The sequence below is a fragment of the Topomyia yanbarensis genome, chromosome 1, assembly GCF_030247195.1.
Source record: "Topomyia yanbarensis strain Yona2022 chromosome 1, ASM3024719v1, whole genome shotgun sequence".
Classification (NCBI taxonomy): Eukaryota; Metazoa; Arthropoda; class Insecta; order Diptera; family Culicidae; genus Topomyia; species Topomyia yanbarensis.
The window spans coordinates 162,042,467-162,063,539 of NC_080670.1; the positions used below are offsets into that span (position 1 = coordinate 162,042,467).

General features: G+C 38.3%; 1 protein-coding gene across 6 annotated transcripts in view; it reads left to right on the forward strand.

Annotated features, from left to right (window-relative positions):
* The window catches only part of LOC131679443 (breast carcinoma-amplified sequence 3 homolog), a 54,394-nt gene extending 42,336 nt beyond the window's left edge, over positions 1-12,058 (forward strand). For 4 of the 6 annotated variants that reach the window (XM_058960180.1, XM_058960189.1, XM_058960195.1 and 1 more), the window contains one exon: positions 687-12,058. In XM_058960180.1, coding sequence (XP_058816163.1) covers positions 687-3,055 — 2,369 coding nt within the window. In that variant the 3' untranslated portion in view covers positions 3,056-12,058. The remainder of the gene's footprint in view (positions 1-686) is intronic. The other 2 variants (XR_009303837.1, XM_058960202.1) reach the window with 2 other exon arrangements.
* Positions 12,059-21,073: the final 9,015 nt, after the last annotated feature.

Genomic DNA, 21,073 nt, shown 5'->3' on the forward strand with positions numbered 1-21,073 from the left:
AGATCTAGAGTCTGTGACACATTTATTATAAAGAAGACCATGCGCAGCAATAAGAACAAAAGAAGGAAAAAGGGAGAAAAAAGAGTCTTACTAGATCTAAACGTAGTAAAAAAAGCCAAAGGCAGGTGGTTTTATTTCATTTGATTGTTGCTTTTTGTTTTTTTAAGTGCATAACGCGTATTAAAAATAAACTACTTACACTTCCTAGATTTTGTTAATTTTCTTTATGATTGACGTCTTTTCTTCAATTATTGTTTGGTAGTTAAGTTTTCGTATTCGGATTGTTAATCACTTGCAAGCTTCCATAGTACAAAACCTAATAATTTTCGTTTAATATCGATTGCCTTAGTTAAACATTGTTCCAACACCACACTCAAAGTACTGAATTGCATGACTATTTCTAGTCAAATCGATCAAAAATCCATTTCATCAAGTGATTCTCGCTCGACTGATAATGAGAGACGGTTGCTATTTTTTCTCCCTACTTCTTTTCCTCTCTCACTGTGACGTTGATTTGTGCCGTTCCGTGGTGTTGGAACAACTTTGCATGGTTCGATTTCGAATTACGCAGGTTTAATTTTAGTCGTACGAAAACCGAAACAAAAACGCTTAGTTCGAACAAACTTGCCAGCGGCTTTTACTGACCACTTTTCTCCCCCTTTTTTCTCTTTTCTCCCTCACTTAAGGCTACGCGAGCGCCACACCCATCCCGGCCGGGTTGTCTTCGGTATCCTCTTGCTCCTCCACCTCAATCTACTCGTCGACGCACTCGTTGAACTCGATATGTGATCATAAGCTGCCCCCGTCGACCACTAGCCACGCGTTGCTGCAACCGCAACAAGGACTTCCGGTCAAACATCATCCGCATTATCACTTGCAGCAAGAGCACCAACACTCGTCCTCTCTTCCGGCGAGCAGCTCACGACCGGCTTCGGCAGCCAGCAGTCGAGCTTCGGGTTCCATCGCAAAAGTCGTAAATCCGTTAGGAACGGTAACTACTGTCTGTAATAGCGATGTGGAAGGGCAGGAATCCGAAGCGGAAGCACGTGCAGCTCATGAGTGTGACGTATATTTGCATGAAAACTGTGACGAAGCGTTATTTCGACCGGTGGTCACCGTACACGGAATGCCAGGAAACGAACGGGAGTACCGTGGATCCTCGCTGGATCGAAAAAACTCGGCGTCTGCGCCCTCCGAAGAACCACCTTCTCTGATAAGCCGCGAGCTCATCGTGCCCGTGATTGAAGAGAAAGACATGGTGTACTTCAGCAGGACTAAGAAGAAGGAAGAAGATATTGTCGCGAAGTTCGAAGAACTATCAACCATCAACAAGAGAAGTAAGAAGAATGAACGGAATGTTGTCGAGGTCAGCTCGAAACCTGTTAGCGAAAAGGTGGCAGAGGATTTTGTAAATATAGAGGTAGTGGAGTGTAAGCAAGAGGAACCGAAAGCTACAGGCAGTAGAAAAAAGGAGAAAACACCTCCTGTTCGAAACGATAAAAAGAAGAAACCCCAACCGGAAATGATAGAAGTCATTGAACTAGAGGACCCGGGTGTACAACTTGAGTTACCGCCAGTAGAGAAACCTTCACGTAACAAAAAGAAAGAGAACGGCAAGAAAAAAGATGAACCTAGACAACAACATGCTGGAACATATTTGGAGAAACAGCAGAAAGTCAAACCGTCACCTGCGGAGATGAAACCGAAGACCAATGCTGCCAGTAAAGCGGGGAATAACAACAGGAAAGAAAACAAGCAAGACAATCGAAAGCGGAAAGATCAAACACCGCCTTTGGCAACACTTCTACTGGAGCCACAGCCCGAGCCAATGCCGGAAGTACTTCCCTTGGCTCCGGCTCTGGCGGTACAAGACGATCTGCTTAAATCTATTTGCGATGAATTCCCACCCCTGGAAGCGTTAAAAATTGACGATTTAGAACTGTTTGGCGAAGCTAATGAACCAGAAAACTTGAAATTAACCCGTAGCGAAATTAGTATTAAGGAATCGATGCTTTCTTCCAATGGGGTTGGGATCGGTAAACCGAAGGACCTTGATGGTGGCAGTGAATCGGAACCATCTTGCGTAGATGAGGCTATAAGTGTTGACTTAACAGCGGAGTGTATTACAGGAAATATATGTGAAGAAGAGCAAATACTGCCGAAGGAAGAGAAATTTTACGAATTGTCACGTTATGAAACAGAGTTCTCTGAACCTTTACCCCCACTTGAACCGTTTATATGCAAGGAATTCGAAGATTTAGGATTTAGCGAAAGCGGTAAGGTAAAGCTTCTTAAACAGCCGAGTGAGGAAAGGACTTTGATTAATTTCGAAAGTCCACTTCAGGAGGTGGCCAAAGCGCTGCCCACAAAGAGTAGCTCCATTTTCGACGACAAGAACATCGTATTTGCAATGTGCTCTAGCTTGCGGGAAGCAAATCTATCGGAAATGGGGGAATCCAGCACATCTCAGCAGTTCGGAGGCAGTAGAAGTCTTTCTTCGTCTATGATGCAACCAGGTCCGGTTGTTTTGAAGCAACAACTGTCTGCGGAAGGGCAAGATTCTGATTACAAGAGTCTAGAGTTGGATATCGATGACACCGCTATGTTCCTTTCTAGGCTTCCCATATCGTCGACATCGGATGAAGAGACTTCCAACTCTAATAATGACGAACCAGATGATAAAGAAGTTTCCAAGCTTCCGCAAGCCGACGATGAAGACGATGAGCTGCAACCGTTGATCTCTAGCAATAAAACGTCGTCTTCGTCGCTGTCAATTACCGTCATCGGTACCGTCTCCGGAGGTGCTAGCAACAACGATAGCCTACTCAACTCCATGACCACTTCCGGCATTGTGGCAACCGTCGGAAGTCCTGCCAAAACACCAACCACAATGACAACAGCACTGCCAACGACAGACGCGAACCAAAGTGAGAACGGCGACAAGCAGACCACCGCCGCAGCGAACACAAAGCAGACGGGCACTGGCAACAATGGTGGAAACAATGGCAATAACAATGGCAACGGAAAAAAGAAGTCCAAGAAGAAGCGAAAATAATTAGCGGCGTGGCGAATGATGCTGCTAGCGACCACCGGTGGCGTGGTGGTGCTGATTGCAGTATCATTGCTGATTCTGCTCGTGCTATCGTATCTGCTGCTACTGCAGCTCTGCTACGCGCTAGTGTTATATTTATTGTATTATTTTTAGGAAGTCTTTTAACCTTCTCCCCATACCCGGGTTTCTTACGGCAACGAGCGTCTCTTGGTTGCGGTAACGCAACCGCGAAGGGACGTTCACGACAGTTTAGTTATTATTTTAGTATAAATATTTTCAAACAGCCTTCCCCGCTTCTGACGTGGTATTCTATAACCTTCTTAGCGTATTGTGATTTTTTACAGAAAGGTATTTATCATGTTCGCACATACAAACAAATACATATCTGACAAGCATACGGTTGCACCGAACTTAATCACTTGATTGTTTGCTACTTTTATCTGATGCTAGAAGAATGCTCCATCTCCATTTCTCCAATGTTTGAGTGCTGTAGAAAGTAGTTTCATACAAAGGTCCGCCAGGTGCGCTACAGAGATTGATTGAATTGACAGCTCGTTACACCGAGATTCAAAATGGCTGACAAAGATTTGGTTGTAGTTTCTATTCTATTCTATTCTAACCCTTACACATCCAGTATTGAAAAGCATCTTGGAAAACACTGCAGTTACTCTGTAGTGTTTTTCTTGTCAATATTAGTATTTGAAGCATATGTTCATATGTCGCAAATATTTAAACGACCAGGCCTACTGTGCAGATTTGGGTTTGAAGATGTTTCAAAATTAGACGACAGTTAACTTATTCATTCAATAAATAAATCAATTAACGAATTGTTTTAAAACTTGAATGAGAAAGAAACGAGGACAACCCTACCGACCGTTTCAATTTATAGGGGGTTAGGATAAAACGTTGGGAGTGACTTTGCTAAGAAAATTAATGTCACTCCTTTGGGATGGGACAGAGGTATTTACACCTTGCCCTGGCTCATTAAGCCTAGGTTAAAGCACCTTTACTCGATCACGCATGCAAACCTGTGTGCAATGATGATTTTCACCGTATTTTCATTCAAATGTTTACACAGGTTTTTTTTTGGAAAAGTTCGTTCTAGCTTATGTCATTCCTTTGTGATTACAGTGAATTAAGAAATCAACACAACAAACGTTTATTTACAAAACCTTTTCAAAAACTAAAGGGTGTCCCATATCAAATTGCATTATGAAGAAAACACTGTACAAAATTACCTAGTGGACCGATTCTTTTGTTCATACAACTTCAATATCATAACCGCACGCGCGCACTTTACGCGTAAGTCTACTCATTAGGTACTATAAAACATTTGGCTACAGCTTCTTCGGTACCGAAACCCACTTTGTCTTCCTCAGATTTGACCTCCATGGGATGCTTCCGTAGTGCCTGCTTCATAGTTGCCCAGCATTTTTCGATATGCCTTAGTTCCGGTACGTTGGGAGGGGTTCATGTTTTTGGGTACGAGAGACCCTGTTGGCTTCGTACCACTCCAGGACAACATTTGAATAGTGGCACGAAGCTAGATCCGACCAGAAGATTGTAAGATCTCGTGTTGCTTCAACGGAGGATCCAGATCACTAATAGAGTAACCATTCTGACCGCATGTCCCCTTCCGTTCAATGCTCAGAGTTTGATAGTAACGTTTAAACACACGACTCACCGTTGACAGCACGATTCTGAGTTGTTTTCCGATGTCTCGATGAAAGAGGTGAGGATTTTCCAGGTGCTTGCACAAAATCAATTCACGACGTTTCTTTTCGGATGATGACATTTTTCAATTAGGTTCTTTAAGGACACAAATAACCTCACTTTTCTTGACAGTTCACTTGTACTGTTTACATGGACTTAGAAAAATTTGTGAACGACTAGATTCGCTCGAAGCAAATCGTAAAGAATTTTTCTAAGTCCATGTAAACATTACAAGCGAACTGTCAAAAATGAACACACAGTTCATTTGTGACGTCAGCGTAAAGTATTCAATTTTCGAAAAACTGACAGTGATAAAAATATAGTGTAAACAATACACTCTAAACTACTTCTACCCAAATTTTCTAAAAGAAAATACCCTGTGATGCAATTCGACGTGGGACACCATTTAATACGGAATTATGTGAGATTTTATCACCGTCATACGTGCATGTGCTATCTCGAGTGCTATTTTCCGGTGTTTCATTCCATGTGTAGGGGTAGATGGGGTAAGAAACCCGGCTGGCTAAGACGGGCCATAGCACGTTTCATATGCATTCTTCAAATTTATAGCCAAAACAATCTACATAATGTATTTTGGTTATGTTTCCATCGTTTCGAAGCATACTGTAAATTCAAAATAAGTGACTTATTTATATATGCCATAAAGCGACAAACGCGATAAAACTTTGTTGCATTCGATTGATTCATATAGCTACAACTAATTTCGCAGTATGTAAACAACAAAACATCAAAAAATTAAGCTCCATCCAGATAACTTTACGTGACGATTCACTTCGATTTTATGGAGAGTTTCTTATTGAAAACGTGAACTAAATGCTTTTCACTCAAACTCGCATTTCTACTTATTTTGACGTAATGGAGACGTAACAATTTTTGAGCAAAAACCCGTTTTTTGGCGGCAGGTCCAACCGAATGCTTCTCAGATACATTCAATAACGAAGGATTATCAAATTGTTCATGTTAGTTTTTAATTCGTGTTTTGATTCATGGAAACGAAATTATTTTTTTTTTCAGAAAACGAACCATGTTTGTTGACAAATTATTAGTCATGTTTTAAGTATTTTTTTATATGAAATCGTTCAAATCGTGTAAACTTTTAAGGGCATTGTTAAAACGGTACATAACATAGTAATTAAAAATCACAAAAAAATCTAATCGTTTGCCTTTTCTGAGTTTTCTCAAAATAGGAATTTAGTTTGTAGTTTCGTTTCGGTCGGTCAATCGGTGGTCTAGAGTGAATTTTGCTTGAACGGTTAATAATAAACACTACAACATAGTAATTCAATTTAAATCCTTAGAAATTAGGAGCTCAAACTGACTGAAAGTATATCGGAAAATATAAATTTAATAGGAAAAATACAGTGCTATATATTTAAAGAAAAACATCAACAATAATGACAAGAAAATTCGTGTTAGTTTGAATCTGGTATTCCGTCAAGTACATCTTAACTTATTCAAACAACTCACCTACGTGTGAGCCACTCTACACTCATTGCTGTTGTTAATATTTTGATTGTACTACAAGTTGAATATTGAGGGAATAGAATCTATTCGTACACTAGAAAAAAAAAGTTTCTTACTGATACGTTCGGTTGGTTCCGACTGAAGAGACAAGATATACGAAGAAGTGACATCTGATGGATGTTGACGAATTGTTGCTTGATTTGTTTTTTTTTTATATGGAACATTGCATGATGGCGACATCAAAATCAAAAATGACAATTCGGTGAACTTGTTTACAGGGTGTTAAGCGATTCCAATTGAGTTCTTTGTTCTGGGTTGAAATAAAAAAAATCGAAGGCCACGTAAAACAAAGTAAAAGGAAAAAGAGACGGACAATGAAAATCAACTAAAGTACTATTCACACGAAACATCAGGCTTCCGTTGCCGATATGGCACGGGAACCTCAATATTTGTTACATTAATGGCGATATCGCTTGAACCTGAAACTGAGTCAGGTTCTAACCCCAACCGCTGTCAGTTCATACATTTTGACAGCAGTTGGGGTTAGGAACTGACTCAGTTTCGCCTCAAACAAAAACCACATAAGTTAAATGTACTTCCATTCACTCACACGGCACGGAACGTTTTGACGTACCAAACGTGTGAATGAGCATATGAGAAATGCATTCCACTTATCTTGACGGCACGGTTTCGGAAGCTGATGTATCGTCTGAATCGGGTTTAAAATGGTAACACTCCATATATTAAAATTGCAACACTAGCATGTTCTATGCTATATTTCTCCTTGCTGGAAAAAAAAGTTGTAAAAACGTTTTTTTCCACTAATTGAAGAGAAAATTGTTTAAAACCACCTTTGCGCGTTAAGAGCACAAAACCTGTAACTATATTAGTTATGAAATTTGCGTTTCGACTTCGTCTCATCAGAATCCGACACTAACTTACTGACAGGACTAAGCTAGCGCCGGATTGACGCTAGCTCCAAAAACGAATATACGATTTATGTTTATGAGTAAACTCATAGCGAGCTGCAGAGACTCCATTTTGGATTGATTGAATTCGTGTTTAGTTGTCAAAAAACGAATCCAATCGAACACTGCCTCCTTATAACATTGATCGTGTTGCCATACAATACCGGGGGGCATACGTTGCCAAAACATTTTTTCTTTAACTCTTTCTATAGTTTTTCTAGTTTTTGACAGTAGTTGCGGTTGACTCAGTTCCGCTTCAAGCAAAACGGCATAAGCGAGGCGTCTGGTGTAAAGTGCTCAAACCGAACGTAATTTTGCTTTACGATTTTGAAGGCAAGGTAACAATGGACACAAGAGTGTTAATTATGGACGAAATAAAAAATTCAACCACGCCAAGTTACACGTGCGAGCGTTCCAAGAGTAGATGTCCAACTATTTCCACGTCAAGGAGCGCCACAGCGAACACGATAGCTTTTGTTGAAATTGCTTGAAACAGGAAACTCAAAATGTAGAAGATGCCAACTTCTCCTTCAAACCGTCCACATAATTACAAATTAATGCTTTAGTTGGTGAAGGAATTTATATTTCCTCCTTCAGGAATTTATATTTCACTGTACACTTACGACATCTGTTGGTGTATTACTGAAACTTAATGAAATTTTCCCTTAACGACTGAGCTTTGGTTCTATTTAAACATGGACAAAGCTTAGCCGTTATCGGTTGGTGCATTTGTGCCGGAATTATGATTGGAATCAGTTATCTCTATAACTTCTAAATTCTGTCAAAATATGCATTATTAGATTCGAAACGCCTTTGAACACCTACAATTGCCTTTTCAAATTTAGGGAGTAACTAATGCATAACGTTCGTAAATTTCGTGGAGTCCCAGTTACTAAATTATCTGGCAAAAGCCAGATTTTTGTCAACCTTTGGTTTAGCAGCCCCACCAGTTTTCTGTGCGCATCCTGTCGGGTTAGCTAAACTAGGACGAACTCGGGTTCACTCACGCTTTCTGGCAAATTCTGACAGGAGCCGACCAAACTCCGACACAACTCTCAAATCACAGGAATCGAATAGAAATCCTAGCCGTACATTTCAGGCTATCAACAAGCCAGAAAAGGTTGATCGATTTGAGCGAATTTTCTGCCAGAATTCTCGCACAAATCGTACAACATGCTGGCAGAAATTCTTCCTACATCAATTTGTTTAACCTCTGCTAACTTTCCGTCAGGACACGGTGACTGGGGTGTATCTGTCAAATTGAACATACACGCTTATCCTCAGCTACTCATTGCAACTAAAACGCTTTTACTCACAAATGAGTAAAATTTGTTTGAAAGTTCAGTATGATCGAAGTAAGTCATCTCCATCCGACATTGGTACTACATCATTCCGAATAGCCTCACCTACTTTTACTTATTTTTGACATGGTACGGTTTTTTCACAAATGAGTAGATTTGACGCGTTTCTGACAAAAACCGTACCTTGTCAAAAATGAGTAAAAGTAGGTGAGAGTAGTCAGAATGATGTAGTACCGATGTCGGATGGAGATGACCTACTTCGATCAGACATCATATTGAACTATCAAACAAATTTTCCTCATTTTTGAGTAAAAGCGTTTTAGTTGCAATGAGTAGCTGAGGATAAGCGTGTAGCAAACAAATGGCAGTAGTGCGCCACGTCATGTGCAACTTATTTTGATTTGAAACTCTAGTTTTTTAATATGTTGTTTAAAAGGCTAGATCATTTGAAACTTGGACACTACCACATAGATTCTAAGGAATAAAATGAAGAGTTCACTTTATGAAAATAACTGAATATGGGTTCATCACTCATCGTAATTAAAAAAAAATCTCGCGCGTTTCGATCGATTTAGCTCACGAGCCGACAGACGTCTTTTTCAGATGCCGACTCGGCTAGCCGAAGATTCCACCAACTAGACATCCGAGTAATGTCGCTGCTGACGGTTCCGTCCATCTTCATTTTCCGCTTCACTATCGTCGAACACTTCTCTATTAGACGAAACAGGGGAAAATTTGAGGATGAACTAGGTTTCATGCCACAGGAACAGATTCCTTGCCAAATCATCAAAATCTTTTGCAAATTTATCCACGAAAGCAAACTTTTATCTGCCAGAAACCTTTCCGCAAGCAGAATTTGAGTCACAGGTTTTGTTTGCAATCAGCTTTTGGGTAGGTTTCATCGTGAATCAAGACGTATCCATCGGGTTACGTCGGCGCTGGGCCCGGATCTGGTCGCTCTTGTTTAACACTTTGGTCGTGTCGTTTATTCGCTCGGCAACATTTGTAGTCTTCTCAGAGACAGATTGGCCGCGTAGTACATCTATTAGCGTTCAGTGTGTTCACTAAACCACAATTTGAGATTTTGGAATCATGTTTGGTTGCGTTCCTACGCTTGGTTTAAATTTTATGGGTAGTTCTGGAGGACAATTATGTACATAGCGGTATAAAATAGTAGCTTGATAACTTTTTGAGAAGCGGCTACATTTTAGTGCGAAGTTTTCTACATATATAGACTTATCCAGCTACGTTTCCATTAACCTTCCGGCAGTCGCGCTAGTGCACTGAGCGCACGCTGCTCTGAAAATCTAGCGAAATCGTCTTAGAGCAGCTGCGGCTGCTCGTTCAGTAAGCCATTTGCGCGACTTCCGGAGAGTTAAGCCGTTTTTCACGTTTGAATTTGGAGGAAAGTACATCGTTTACACAGCGAATTTTGAAGAAAACAAACCACTTCTGGGCTTAATCGGAGAGCAGTAGTATGACAATTCAAGATCCCGGTGTGCGTATTTTAAACCTCAGATAGGGACCATTCATAAATTACGTAACGCTTTTAGGGGGAGGTGGTCCGACAATTTGTGATATGTTGTTACATATGGGTGAGGGGTAGTAAGCTAGAACGTTGCGTAACATGTTTTTACTGAAGAAACACATTTTTTTCACTAAATTTGTTACGTAATAGGGGAGGGGGATAGAGAAGTTTGTGGGAAATTTTTGCGTTACATAATTTATGAATGGTCCCATATCAATAGGAAGTTTTTCGAAACCTCGAACCTTTCACAATCGACGTAATCGTTTACCTCTCCATCGGAATCGTCTCAGAAAAGTGCATTTCACTTTACTCTGGAACCACTTTCGGCCAAATAAGAGAGTCTATGCATATTTGGATATTTTGGAATCAGTTACAAAAATTAGTCTCGCATTTTTTGGTATTCTAATACATATTAAACAAGTATTTTTTTCGTTCCGTTATAAAGCACCTGCTTTGATGTTCACATTATATTTGAACTATTAGGTTTGGTCCAGAGCCAGAATGGATGTACTCAGGAGTCAGCCGAAACACATCGCTTTTGTATTCCTATTTACTCTTTTTTCGTCTGCTGGTAGCTAACCGAATTAGAAAGCAACTGGAAGAAAGAAGCGTGTACTGGAAAAAAACCTAATGTTTAAACTTTCGAGACACCATTGACTGCAAATTTTAGAATTTACTACTAATTAAGCACCTCTTGAAGCGCCTGATATGTTCAATTCCTACACCATCCACATTCACTAAAATCCATAGTTTTTTTGAAAATGTTTCACCTGTTGTTTGAGTTAAGTCATTTGTTGACTCCATTATGGATGAACAAAACGTATAGAAGTTTAGTTTGGCTAGCGATAACGGTTCATAAAAGCTTTGTAATTGGAGCATCCATTTTAAACTTTGATGTTTGGTGGAATCGTCTCTCAATTCAAGCGCTTAAACGACATGGCAAAAATTATATTTAGGTACATGTCAACGCCAGAAGCGATTACTGAATAGATTCTAATAAGCAGAAAATGGTAGCATAAATCCTCACTAAGGAACGTACAATTAGTTAGTCACTTATCAACTCCTAGTTCGTCGCTGGAGAGGTTTCCTGGGACAGAATAATGATACACCATAGAAAATTGCATGATAACGCCAAAAAATAAGACATTGACAGCTCAGTGAGCTTTTTTACAGGGTGTTTGCAATTAAAAATGTTTGGAACCCAATTTTTCCTACTGTGGTAAATATATCATAGAATCATAGATTTTTGAAGTCCATGTAAACAAGCTCTCTGAACTGTCAAAAACTGCATTGAACAGTTTCATGCAATGTTCTATAGAAGTTGTATTGTGAAGAACGCCTTAATAAGACCATACCATGGTGTTATTATGCAAATAACTGGACCATAATGCAGGCGGTGTTACCCTACCGATCCTCCATGGATGGCTGCTGTTCGGATCACTACTATTGGGGGCATTTCGGGTGCATGGTGAGTCCCGGGTAGACGACGTTCCGCTAGGTGTTCAACATTTAAACTTTTGCTCTGCCCAATATTTTCAATTCCGCACTGGACACGATACAGCCAGCTAATGCAAAGCATGTTACGAGTTTCGAATAAAATAGACTAAACATTGTTGCACCCTAACAAAAACTCTGACCAGACACACCGAAGCGTGTGTTTAACATATGAAGCGCGAAATAGAAAACAAAACAAGATCAATAAAACACAAACTGCTTACACGTTCTGATACAAATAACGATAGAGAGGGAACAGAAAGGCAACATAAACATACGTATGTGAGAACAAAAAAAAGCTAAAAAATGAACAAAGCAAAATAAAAAGAAATGTGATTGTTTGTATATTTATCGATGAAAGGAGAAATACTAAAAGAAAGTAGTACGATTAAGGTTAAATTAATTTATATTAATATAAGTGAAACGATGAAAAAATGAGAAAAAAAAACTCAAAAAAGATACTGCTAAAAGAACACAAAAAATGAGAATAAAAACCGGAAAAGCAGAAAATCCAAAACATGAACAGTCTTTTCACTCTGCCGACAAATATGCTAACAAACAAACTAACTAGCTTATCGAACTAAAAAAAATAACTGCCAACTTTTTTTTTTCTTACAGATGGCCCAGGATTTGGCGGCGTCGTTACTTCTTCGGTTAGCGCCACCGTTGGCGGTGCTACTGGTGGTGGGACAAATCCGCTAACTTTGACGCACGTCGGTATCCAATCGCTGGTACATCTGGACCAGGAAGATATGAGCAGCAGTAGCTTCAGTTCAGCCAGCCGGGCTTCGCTGGACCTTCAGGCGTCTTCTTCCGGATCTCCTACGGCTTCCTTCAGCGGAGAGAATCTGCTGCACTTTCATGGCGATTCGAGCGGATCGTTATAATACAGAGCCTCGGGCGGTGGCAGTAGTGGCGGCTCTGGAGGTACCAGCGGATTGCGCAAACCAACGGCAATGGCAATCCGTGCTTCTCCATCACCGTCACGGTGCTCATCGTCGTCGCCATCGTCCGCGTCGTCATCAACGAAGCGACGGGGAGGAGGAAATGTCAAAGAAAGGAAACCGATGGAGAAACTGGTTGGAGGGGACGAACATTCCGGACAGCAGCGGCAATGCGAGACAATTTTGGCCGAGGAAAATTTTAAGCTGGATAAGGATGGGAATGGTAATGATAGGGATAGTTTTATTAGCAACCCTGGTGGTATTGGTGGTGCCAGTGATGCTGGCAACCCTGGTCGACACGTAGATCTAGTGGCCGGGGTAAGTGTTCGCGTGTTCCAATGGGTTAGGGGAATGAGTTTCGGGTGTAAACGGAAAGAAGGCGCTGGCGAGAAACATTGAACCGGGTTGAATGTTATCAAGTTCGGTTCGAATATATATAAACTAACTTTTAATCATTTGATATAGTTGGTGGGCATAAAGATTTGTTCAAGTCAGTAAACATTCGACTTGAGTGTGTATATATTATCAATAATATTTGACAATACTAGCACTGAGTTTTTTTTTCTAGCAGTGACTATGCAAAAAACATCAACCCCAATTGTTGTACCACTTGCGAAGATCTGGAGAGAAGTTGGTTTTTTTTTCATTTTGAATCGCATATCTCGATTGTCATAAAATATCTAAGATTGCTACTTAAATCGGCCACAATTGCCAGTCCGGCATACTGTTCCTAGAAGTACGGCAACCCGACCCAGTGAATACAATTACCACACGTTAGAAAGTCAAGCGATTGCTGAAAGGTTTTGAAATACCGTAAGAAGATAATTTCCCACCAGTTTACTGCTAAAATTAATTAGAAAAAAATCGAATAGTTTTATCCATCTCTTCCTTTATACAATTCATCGAATCTATTCTACCACGCTATAGTCAAACTTTAAAATCAAATGACACCCCCGTGCATATATCGTATAGTCAAATCTGTAACGAAAAGAGTACTTTAAAGTATTTTTACAATCCATTTATGATCCTTCAGCCGAATGCTATATATAATCGCTATCGATCATTTAACAATCAAAATACAGTGTGTTGTGAGAAGTGTGCGAGCATCGAACTGAAATGATAGAAACGTGAAGCAACTGTTATCTAGATAACATGAATAAACGATGTGATATTGAATCGAGAATCGACGGGATGTATCAAATACTTGGAATACTTGCAAAGCGCGTCATTAACAGCAACAAAAAACAGCAAGTCTGGCCGGCAAAGGACCCAACAATTAATTATTTGTTCTTTGCTAACAACTACTACTTTATTACTTTTAATATCTACACAATTACTACTACTAGAATCAACCAATAATAGACAAAGAGAACGAAAGATGATAAGTAGCTACATGCGACGAGTTTGTGGTGTTTGTAGAGCGGTATACAAGAGTGCCATTTGTGAATGTGATCGGATGAAAATGTAGTATTTTCAGCAGCAACAAAAAAAGCAGAGTGATATTTGAATGTGACCATAGAAAGTAGTCTTTTTTATTATGATATACAAGTAAAGCAGTACGATTTTGTTAAACATCCCATCGTTATTTTCTAAAGAACGCTCACTAGCGTAGAAAAATGAAAAGTTAGAAATGCCGTTTTATTAGGTTTAAATCGGTTGAATTAATTCACCCTGTAGCTCCATATGTTTTAAATTACATTATAAAATAATCAATACGTCTTTCAGAGAGCTGGTATGGCCAGGTAAGACACACAGGTACTAGAAATAAAATGAGGGGAATGTTTTCCGATATACATACAACATCGCAGCATTTTTTTAAAAACGTAAAAAGTACATTCAACGCATACCTACAACTATACCATACAAATAAACGATTTATGTGGTTTTTATTTCTTGAGCAACCATAGAGAGCGAGTAAGTTGTTGCATAAGCCAAAAGCGATATTCCAGTGAGGTCTGATTAGACGGTTACTCATTTGAGTGTGAGAGACAGCGGTTCGGGTAGCGCAAGTTCAGCATTCCAAAATCAAAGCCCCTAGGTCACTAGCCGAAATTTTAACTCTTTTTCCTTCACCAATGAAAAATTCAAGAGGTTAGTAATTATCATCCATTTTCTATCATTAGGTAAGAATAGTAAACCTTCACCGCTATTTTCATCTCATGTATTCCGGAAGGCGATCGAAAATATACTATCTACGGTAAAATAGTCGATATAAAATGACAAATTCGATTTCGCCATGTGTCAAAAAATATCACCGACGTTCGCAAAACGTTCAAGGTGTATACTTACCTCTAATTTGTAATCATTTTATAGAACTTTTGGTTTTAATAGCGCCTACATGCTTTTACAAAAAAAAAACACATTTAGGTATAAACAAAAAACTCAGCGTCAATGTTTGCTATTATCGCGGGATATGATCTAAACAGCTAGTGACATATGTAGAGATTTGGCGTATGTAGTTTTGCATATATATAAAACTTATTTTTTATCTTTCCTAACTCCGCTCTATAAGAAGTTTATATCATTTAAACATATACACACACATCCAAACAAGCAAAACACATATTTGAGTGGGCTTGACAAATTGAAATGACGTACACGCCATTTACAAGAAATAAACATGTAACAATAAAACTCATGTGGAAGAAAAATTTGAAGCAACCAGGTCGCTACCGATTGATTCGGATTCGTACGCTGAAAGCATAATCAGTCATAAACTATTGAAATATTATATATTGTATACACATACATACATTTTCTACGTCAATATAGCTACTATTGTAAAGTTACGATGAACAAGGGTAAAATAAAATATATTTTGAATGTAGAAGACTGTCTGATTTCTAACAGAATATCCCTCTTTACAGCACTGAGTCAGCTTAAAATTGTGTTAATTTATTTGGATACGACGTTCAGTACCTGTCCTATCACTAACGGCTCCAGGCACGGACACGAGAAGGCATGTGTCTCCCTATTCAGCTAGAAGGTGATGTAGTAAAAGTGTTTGTAATTTTCTCCATTAACATTTTTGTGATTTCTTGGCAAACAAGCAAATCTTTTAGATATTAACTAGAATCTTCTCGGCATCGTAACACACTCCATCAACAGATATCTACACCAGTATCCCTTTTCCCCAGTTATCGTTACATCTAGTTTGTCCATAACAAGAAAAGAGTTTTCTCGCACCATCTGTGACGAAATTCGGCGTCGACGAAATTTGGAAACACATAAATGCCCAACTTAGGCAAACAACCAGTAAAGCAATGTTTCTTTGTATTGGTGCCGTAATCAATATTAAATTAAGACACTAGGGCGTTATTAAGTCGGTCATTTCTGTGTTATCATGTGTTTATTGCTCTGGGCAGCCGACTACCGAGAATTCATGATAGATTTATCGATTATTGAATTAATCTTTAAATGCTCGGTTTTTAAAAAATAGCAACTTCAACTCCCGACAGCCGAGAGTTGGAAGTGTTGTTTATGTTTAATTGAATCCAACGGAAGGGGGACCAATTTTATTATTCCTTGCTCCTTCATCACGGCGAAACACGACATTCCAAGAACAATAGAATAAAATAAAAATTGAGTACTTTTATAGCCGTAAGCTTGAACCGGACTAACTTTTAAACCGGCCTAAACTATTTTGTAAGCGTTAACCCAACGATGCAGTAATTTATATGGCTGCGTTCTGATCTGCGATACACGACAATGTTAAAAAACAACAAATTCATGTTAAAGAAAATGAGTAAATTAGACCACATGGAGCATTGTTTTTCATTCCGATATTTTCTTGCAGTAAAATAGCTTTTCTTCGTCATATGTCTCGTTCCATAGCGTGTGAGAACAATTTTGTCACCATGCAACTGATATGTTTCTGAACTTAGAACTTTAAATTGGTGGATAGTTTATAGTTGGCCGATGATGTACAGCTTTTTGTAGTGACATAATATTTAATGCACAAAAGAAAATAAGTTTGAAGTGGTTGAACAAAAGAGATTATAACTACTAAAGGGAGCAAAGCGCTACTGTCTCCATGTATTCACGGACTGAAACATGGGGTCGCGCTCTAGCATATTGTATCCCATTACTTTGACAGGTTTATACCCGGGCAATATGTGTCAAACTAATGGGCCTAGTATATGTAAGAGCGAGAGGATAAAATTTCAGTGTTAACAGCGACATGCGACCTCTAGTAGCTATAATCTCTTTTGGTTGAACCATCGTTTGTAACTGGTGCCATGATAGTTATTTTAAACTTTGATTAAAAAATTGGTTGAAATATTTCAATTTGAATTCAAAATGAACTGCGAATATCATTCTAATTGAACACGATACCTGTCGACACGGGGGGAGAATATTTATATTCGTTTCAAGCTAATAAAGGTTAGATCACACTCTGCGAATTAAAATTGTACACGTTTTTTCAGAGAAGCATAAATAAAAAGAAAACAAAGGTCAAACAAAAAATTAAACTTTGACAGACTGATCACAAGTGGAGGAAGGAATATGAATGATCCCACTTATTCTCACAGCGATATGTAAAAGAAAAGAATGAAAACATTTCTTATTGCAGTTTTGATTCGAAATTGCAAAAACAACTTTGATCTGAATATGAGATAATCGATTCCATTTATCCAAATGCTCTTCTGTAACTCTTTGATGAGCAATTGGAATCAAGCGTGTAGAGAGAAGGAACAGAAAAATCAAAATACAGGTAAATATAGTTCGACGGTGCTTGTCTTTCCTACCTGTTAAAACTGGCTCATTTATTGCGAGCAAGGAGAGCCATATTGATCCAGAAGAAAGCCGAAGAGAGCATTAAAAATAACGAAGTATGGGCAAGAGGAGCATGTCATATTTTTGTCCTTTTCCGGTAACATGATACTGCCATTTGCATTACTGTGTTCTGATCGGCAGTACACGGCAATGTTAAAAACCGTATAATGAGGTTAATAGAAAATTCACTGTTTATGCCATTTAATAGCCTGACGTATTTATATTTTGTTAAAATAATTTTGGAATCCTCGATTTAGCTTAGACAACTAACAATTCTAATAATTGTTTAAGATTCAAGTGGCAAATACTACGTTCACACAACAAGAAAAAAACGTGTTTTAACGCTATCTCGATGACATTTTTCTTGTTGCCAATTATTATAACATGTTTTAACTCTGTAGTGTGAACATGGTATACAACGTTATTTCACTCTTTTGCTAATAATGGTGCATACTATCGTGAACGTTATAAAGTTGTTTTGTTAGTCTCAAGCCACTCCAAGGATTCAAAAAGCTTCTCTAACATTATATTTAGTAGTCAGACAGTTCAGCCAAATCTGACTATTTCAAATTAAATCAAATGCTTAAGAACAATAATGGAAGCTTACCTTTTTTGGAAACGTTTGTATTAGTTACTGTTCTGAAGCACATGAAAAAGCCAAAAACAATTATTTGTTTGCTTCAGATAATTATGTGGTCATTGGAAAAGAAATCTGACATTTTAGACTGGTGGGGCTTATTATACCATCCTACCCAACTACTCCACTAACCATGAATATAGAATTTGGCAGACCTACTTTGCTGAAAATTAAGTAATTCAAATTATCAGCACGATTACCTAATGAATCCCGAAATACCAAAAGTTCAGTAATTGAGCTGAGTATTTGACAATTCCAAAAGCTGATTTTCAACGAATTAAATCTGTCAAATGGGTTAAAACTAAAATTGCTGAGCTTTCAACATATTGGATTGCTAAAACGTTCAATTCAACGAAATTTTGCGACGTCGTGCGAAAATTGAGAATGCTTCAAATCCCAGTTACTAAATATTAAATTTGAATTTATTACTTCCTATAGTCTGCAATCTGTCTGATAATCAATTGACAGATATAACTTAACAAATTGAACCTGACACTTGATGCAGACAGTGAATCTTCAGGAGGCACCTCGACAAAATGCGGTTCAAACCGTAACTCAAAATTTCCTGGACCAATCGTACTGAATTTTGCACAGTTTTTCTTCTTCACATCATTGCCCAGGTAACTACAAAAGCTTTTTGCAAAATGCTTGCTATTTTTATTTTTTCAATAGCATTTTCATCGTTTTTTAGCAATAATCGGACTTTGGCTTCAAAGTGCTACGAAAAGTTCGAAAATCGACCAAGAGATAAAAGCTCCATTAATTACTTGTGGAATGGTGTTATAAACAACTATGCAAATGTATCAACGATTGGTCCAGCAGATTTTGAGTTATGGTGTACACCGCAAAACCAGTTTTCGACGTGACACCTGACTGAATAGACAATCTTTGCATCGAAAAAAATTAAGGAATCCAATTTTTTTGCCGATAATACTTTACACAACCCCCTTAAGTTCCGACACGATTTAGGCGATTCTTCCGCATTCAACTTTTTGTGTCATTTTTCCAAGTCATTTGTCCAGTCTCAACTTTCACAACTTCTTTCAAACCCTGTGCATTTCTGTTGTATCACTAAGAATTAAACGACAATTTGTTCTACAGTGGAAATGCTAATCGTCCAAGATCTGATGGAAAATTATAAATACTGAAACAATATAAGCAAGTTTCAATATTATTTAAATAACGATCAAAATGAGAATATTTGTAGCAGATTGTTTGCCGTCATAGTGTTACTTAGGTTATATGGCATGGCTTTATTTACAATCTTTTATTTAATCTTAGTTTGGATTCTTTCGAAAGCAGTAAAAATATAAGAAACCATCCTCTTGCTTATTGTGTTCTTTGTGAGAAGAGTAGAAGAAGTAGAAAAGGGTACACATTGTGATTATATATTCTTTTCTTTTCCTCTAGTTAAACTAACTAAAAAATTGTGGGTAAATTAAACAGCTTCACTCATTTTGATAGCCATAAGTAAACCAACAAACGAAAACAATTTTTATTTAATGCAGCTCTGCATCCAATTATAAAATTTCGTTCTTCGGTTAGTTTCAAAATGATTCGACTTCTGCTAACCTGCAATATAACTCTTCGAAATGGCATTTTCAAATGAGCGCGCAACACCTTATGGATAGGACGATAAAGAATATCAAAAAATGACATTTAAAACTCGATTATACCTGTTTTTCGTACGGGATAAAACTTGCTTACTTGCCCTCATATGGTTTGTGTGTAACATGGGCCATAATATTGCACATAAAGGTCAAAAAGTTGATTCAAATTATTGAGATGTATGCTAGAGGAATATGGCGCCCCTTTACACTGTTTTCATTTGGCTTCAGGATGCAGCCATTTCTGCGATGACAGGTACTAACGTCTTAGACCGAACTAAACTCAGGCCTAAAATCAAAGATAGTACCGTGCGGCGGTACCAACTAGCTTCAAGCTTGCCGCTATTAGTGTCTCGAGACATTTGTTGATATATCCATGTAATTGAAGGTTTCGTAATACTCGCATTATTTATCGTGTATGAATTTTGGTATTATTATTAATGACAATTATGTATTGTTTGCTATCTAAGGCACATTTTAAACGGTATAAGCGCTACTGAAATACCTGAAACAATGAACTTTATATGTCGGATGTACAACCGATGACATATGCGCGAATTTTTACGCCAATAAAAACGAAAGGAAACTAATTTGTCATCTTTTGCGTCAATAATCGAGCTACAATATTTTTATACTTACGAAGAAATTTGGTTAACGTGACAGTAATATAGCGCATTTAATACTCCAAAGCATATGCAAGTACTCAGTACAATAATAACAATTAATATAATTTATTGATGATTTAATGGACTAAAAGTAAACCAATGAATATAACAATAAAACATTTGTTATTCGTACTGTTATGACTGCCGAACCCTGATGTGCTTTTGAATTATTCTTGCGAAGACCCTCACCCTCATACATAATTCAGAAGTCATCGTTCACTCAGACAAGACCATGCGTATTCCCCACGCGCAGGGGATTACTTTCCTAGTTGGTCGAATAAACACTAAACAAACGAAGAAATGAGTTTGCTCAGTCTAAAGATGTCAGCTCGATTGGCATCAACCGGCGGATACGTGTTCCCTTGCAATTCAGAATATAACGAAACTAATATTGCTTAATTTTTGAATTAAAATAAGATCGGAAAAAATTAGTTGCATGACAGGGGTGGTTCATTTTCAAAGATATCACCGCCGATGAATCACTTTATAAAAATAAGTGATAAGGGACGCGGGCGAAAACAACTGACCACCGCCCCATTATTTGAATCCCACGATTTGCGAAGAAACAAACGTCCACTGTGTTAGAGATTCGCGTAGCGCAGCAAGGGCAAGACCCACCTAGTAAACCACTGCCATCAATAGAATTATGTGTGCAAGTTACAGCAATTCTGACAGGTAGCCAGAAATTTGGCTGGGGGGAGGATGTATGATGAAAATCATTGATTCTTCGAAAGTGCTGTAAGTGTGATAAAGTAGTGAAAGTTCCGGAACCAAAACTAGTCTAACGGATGCCTTTTATAATTTCGTTTGTAATATGTCAATGAAATTAAAGAATGCAAACACAAAGTGCTCTTTTTAAATGAAATAAACGTTCAAAAACTTTTCAATGGTCAAGATCGCCTA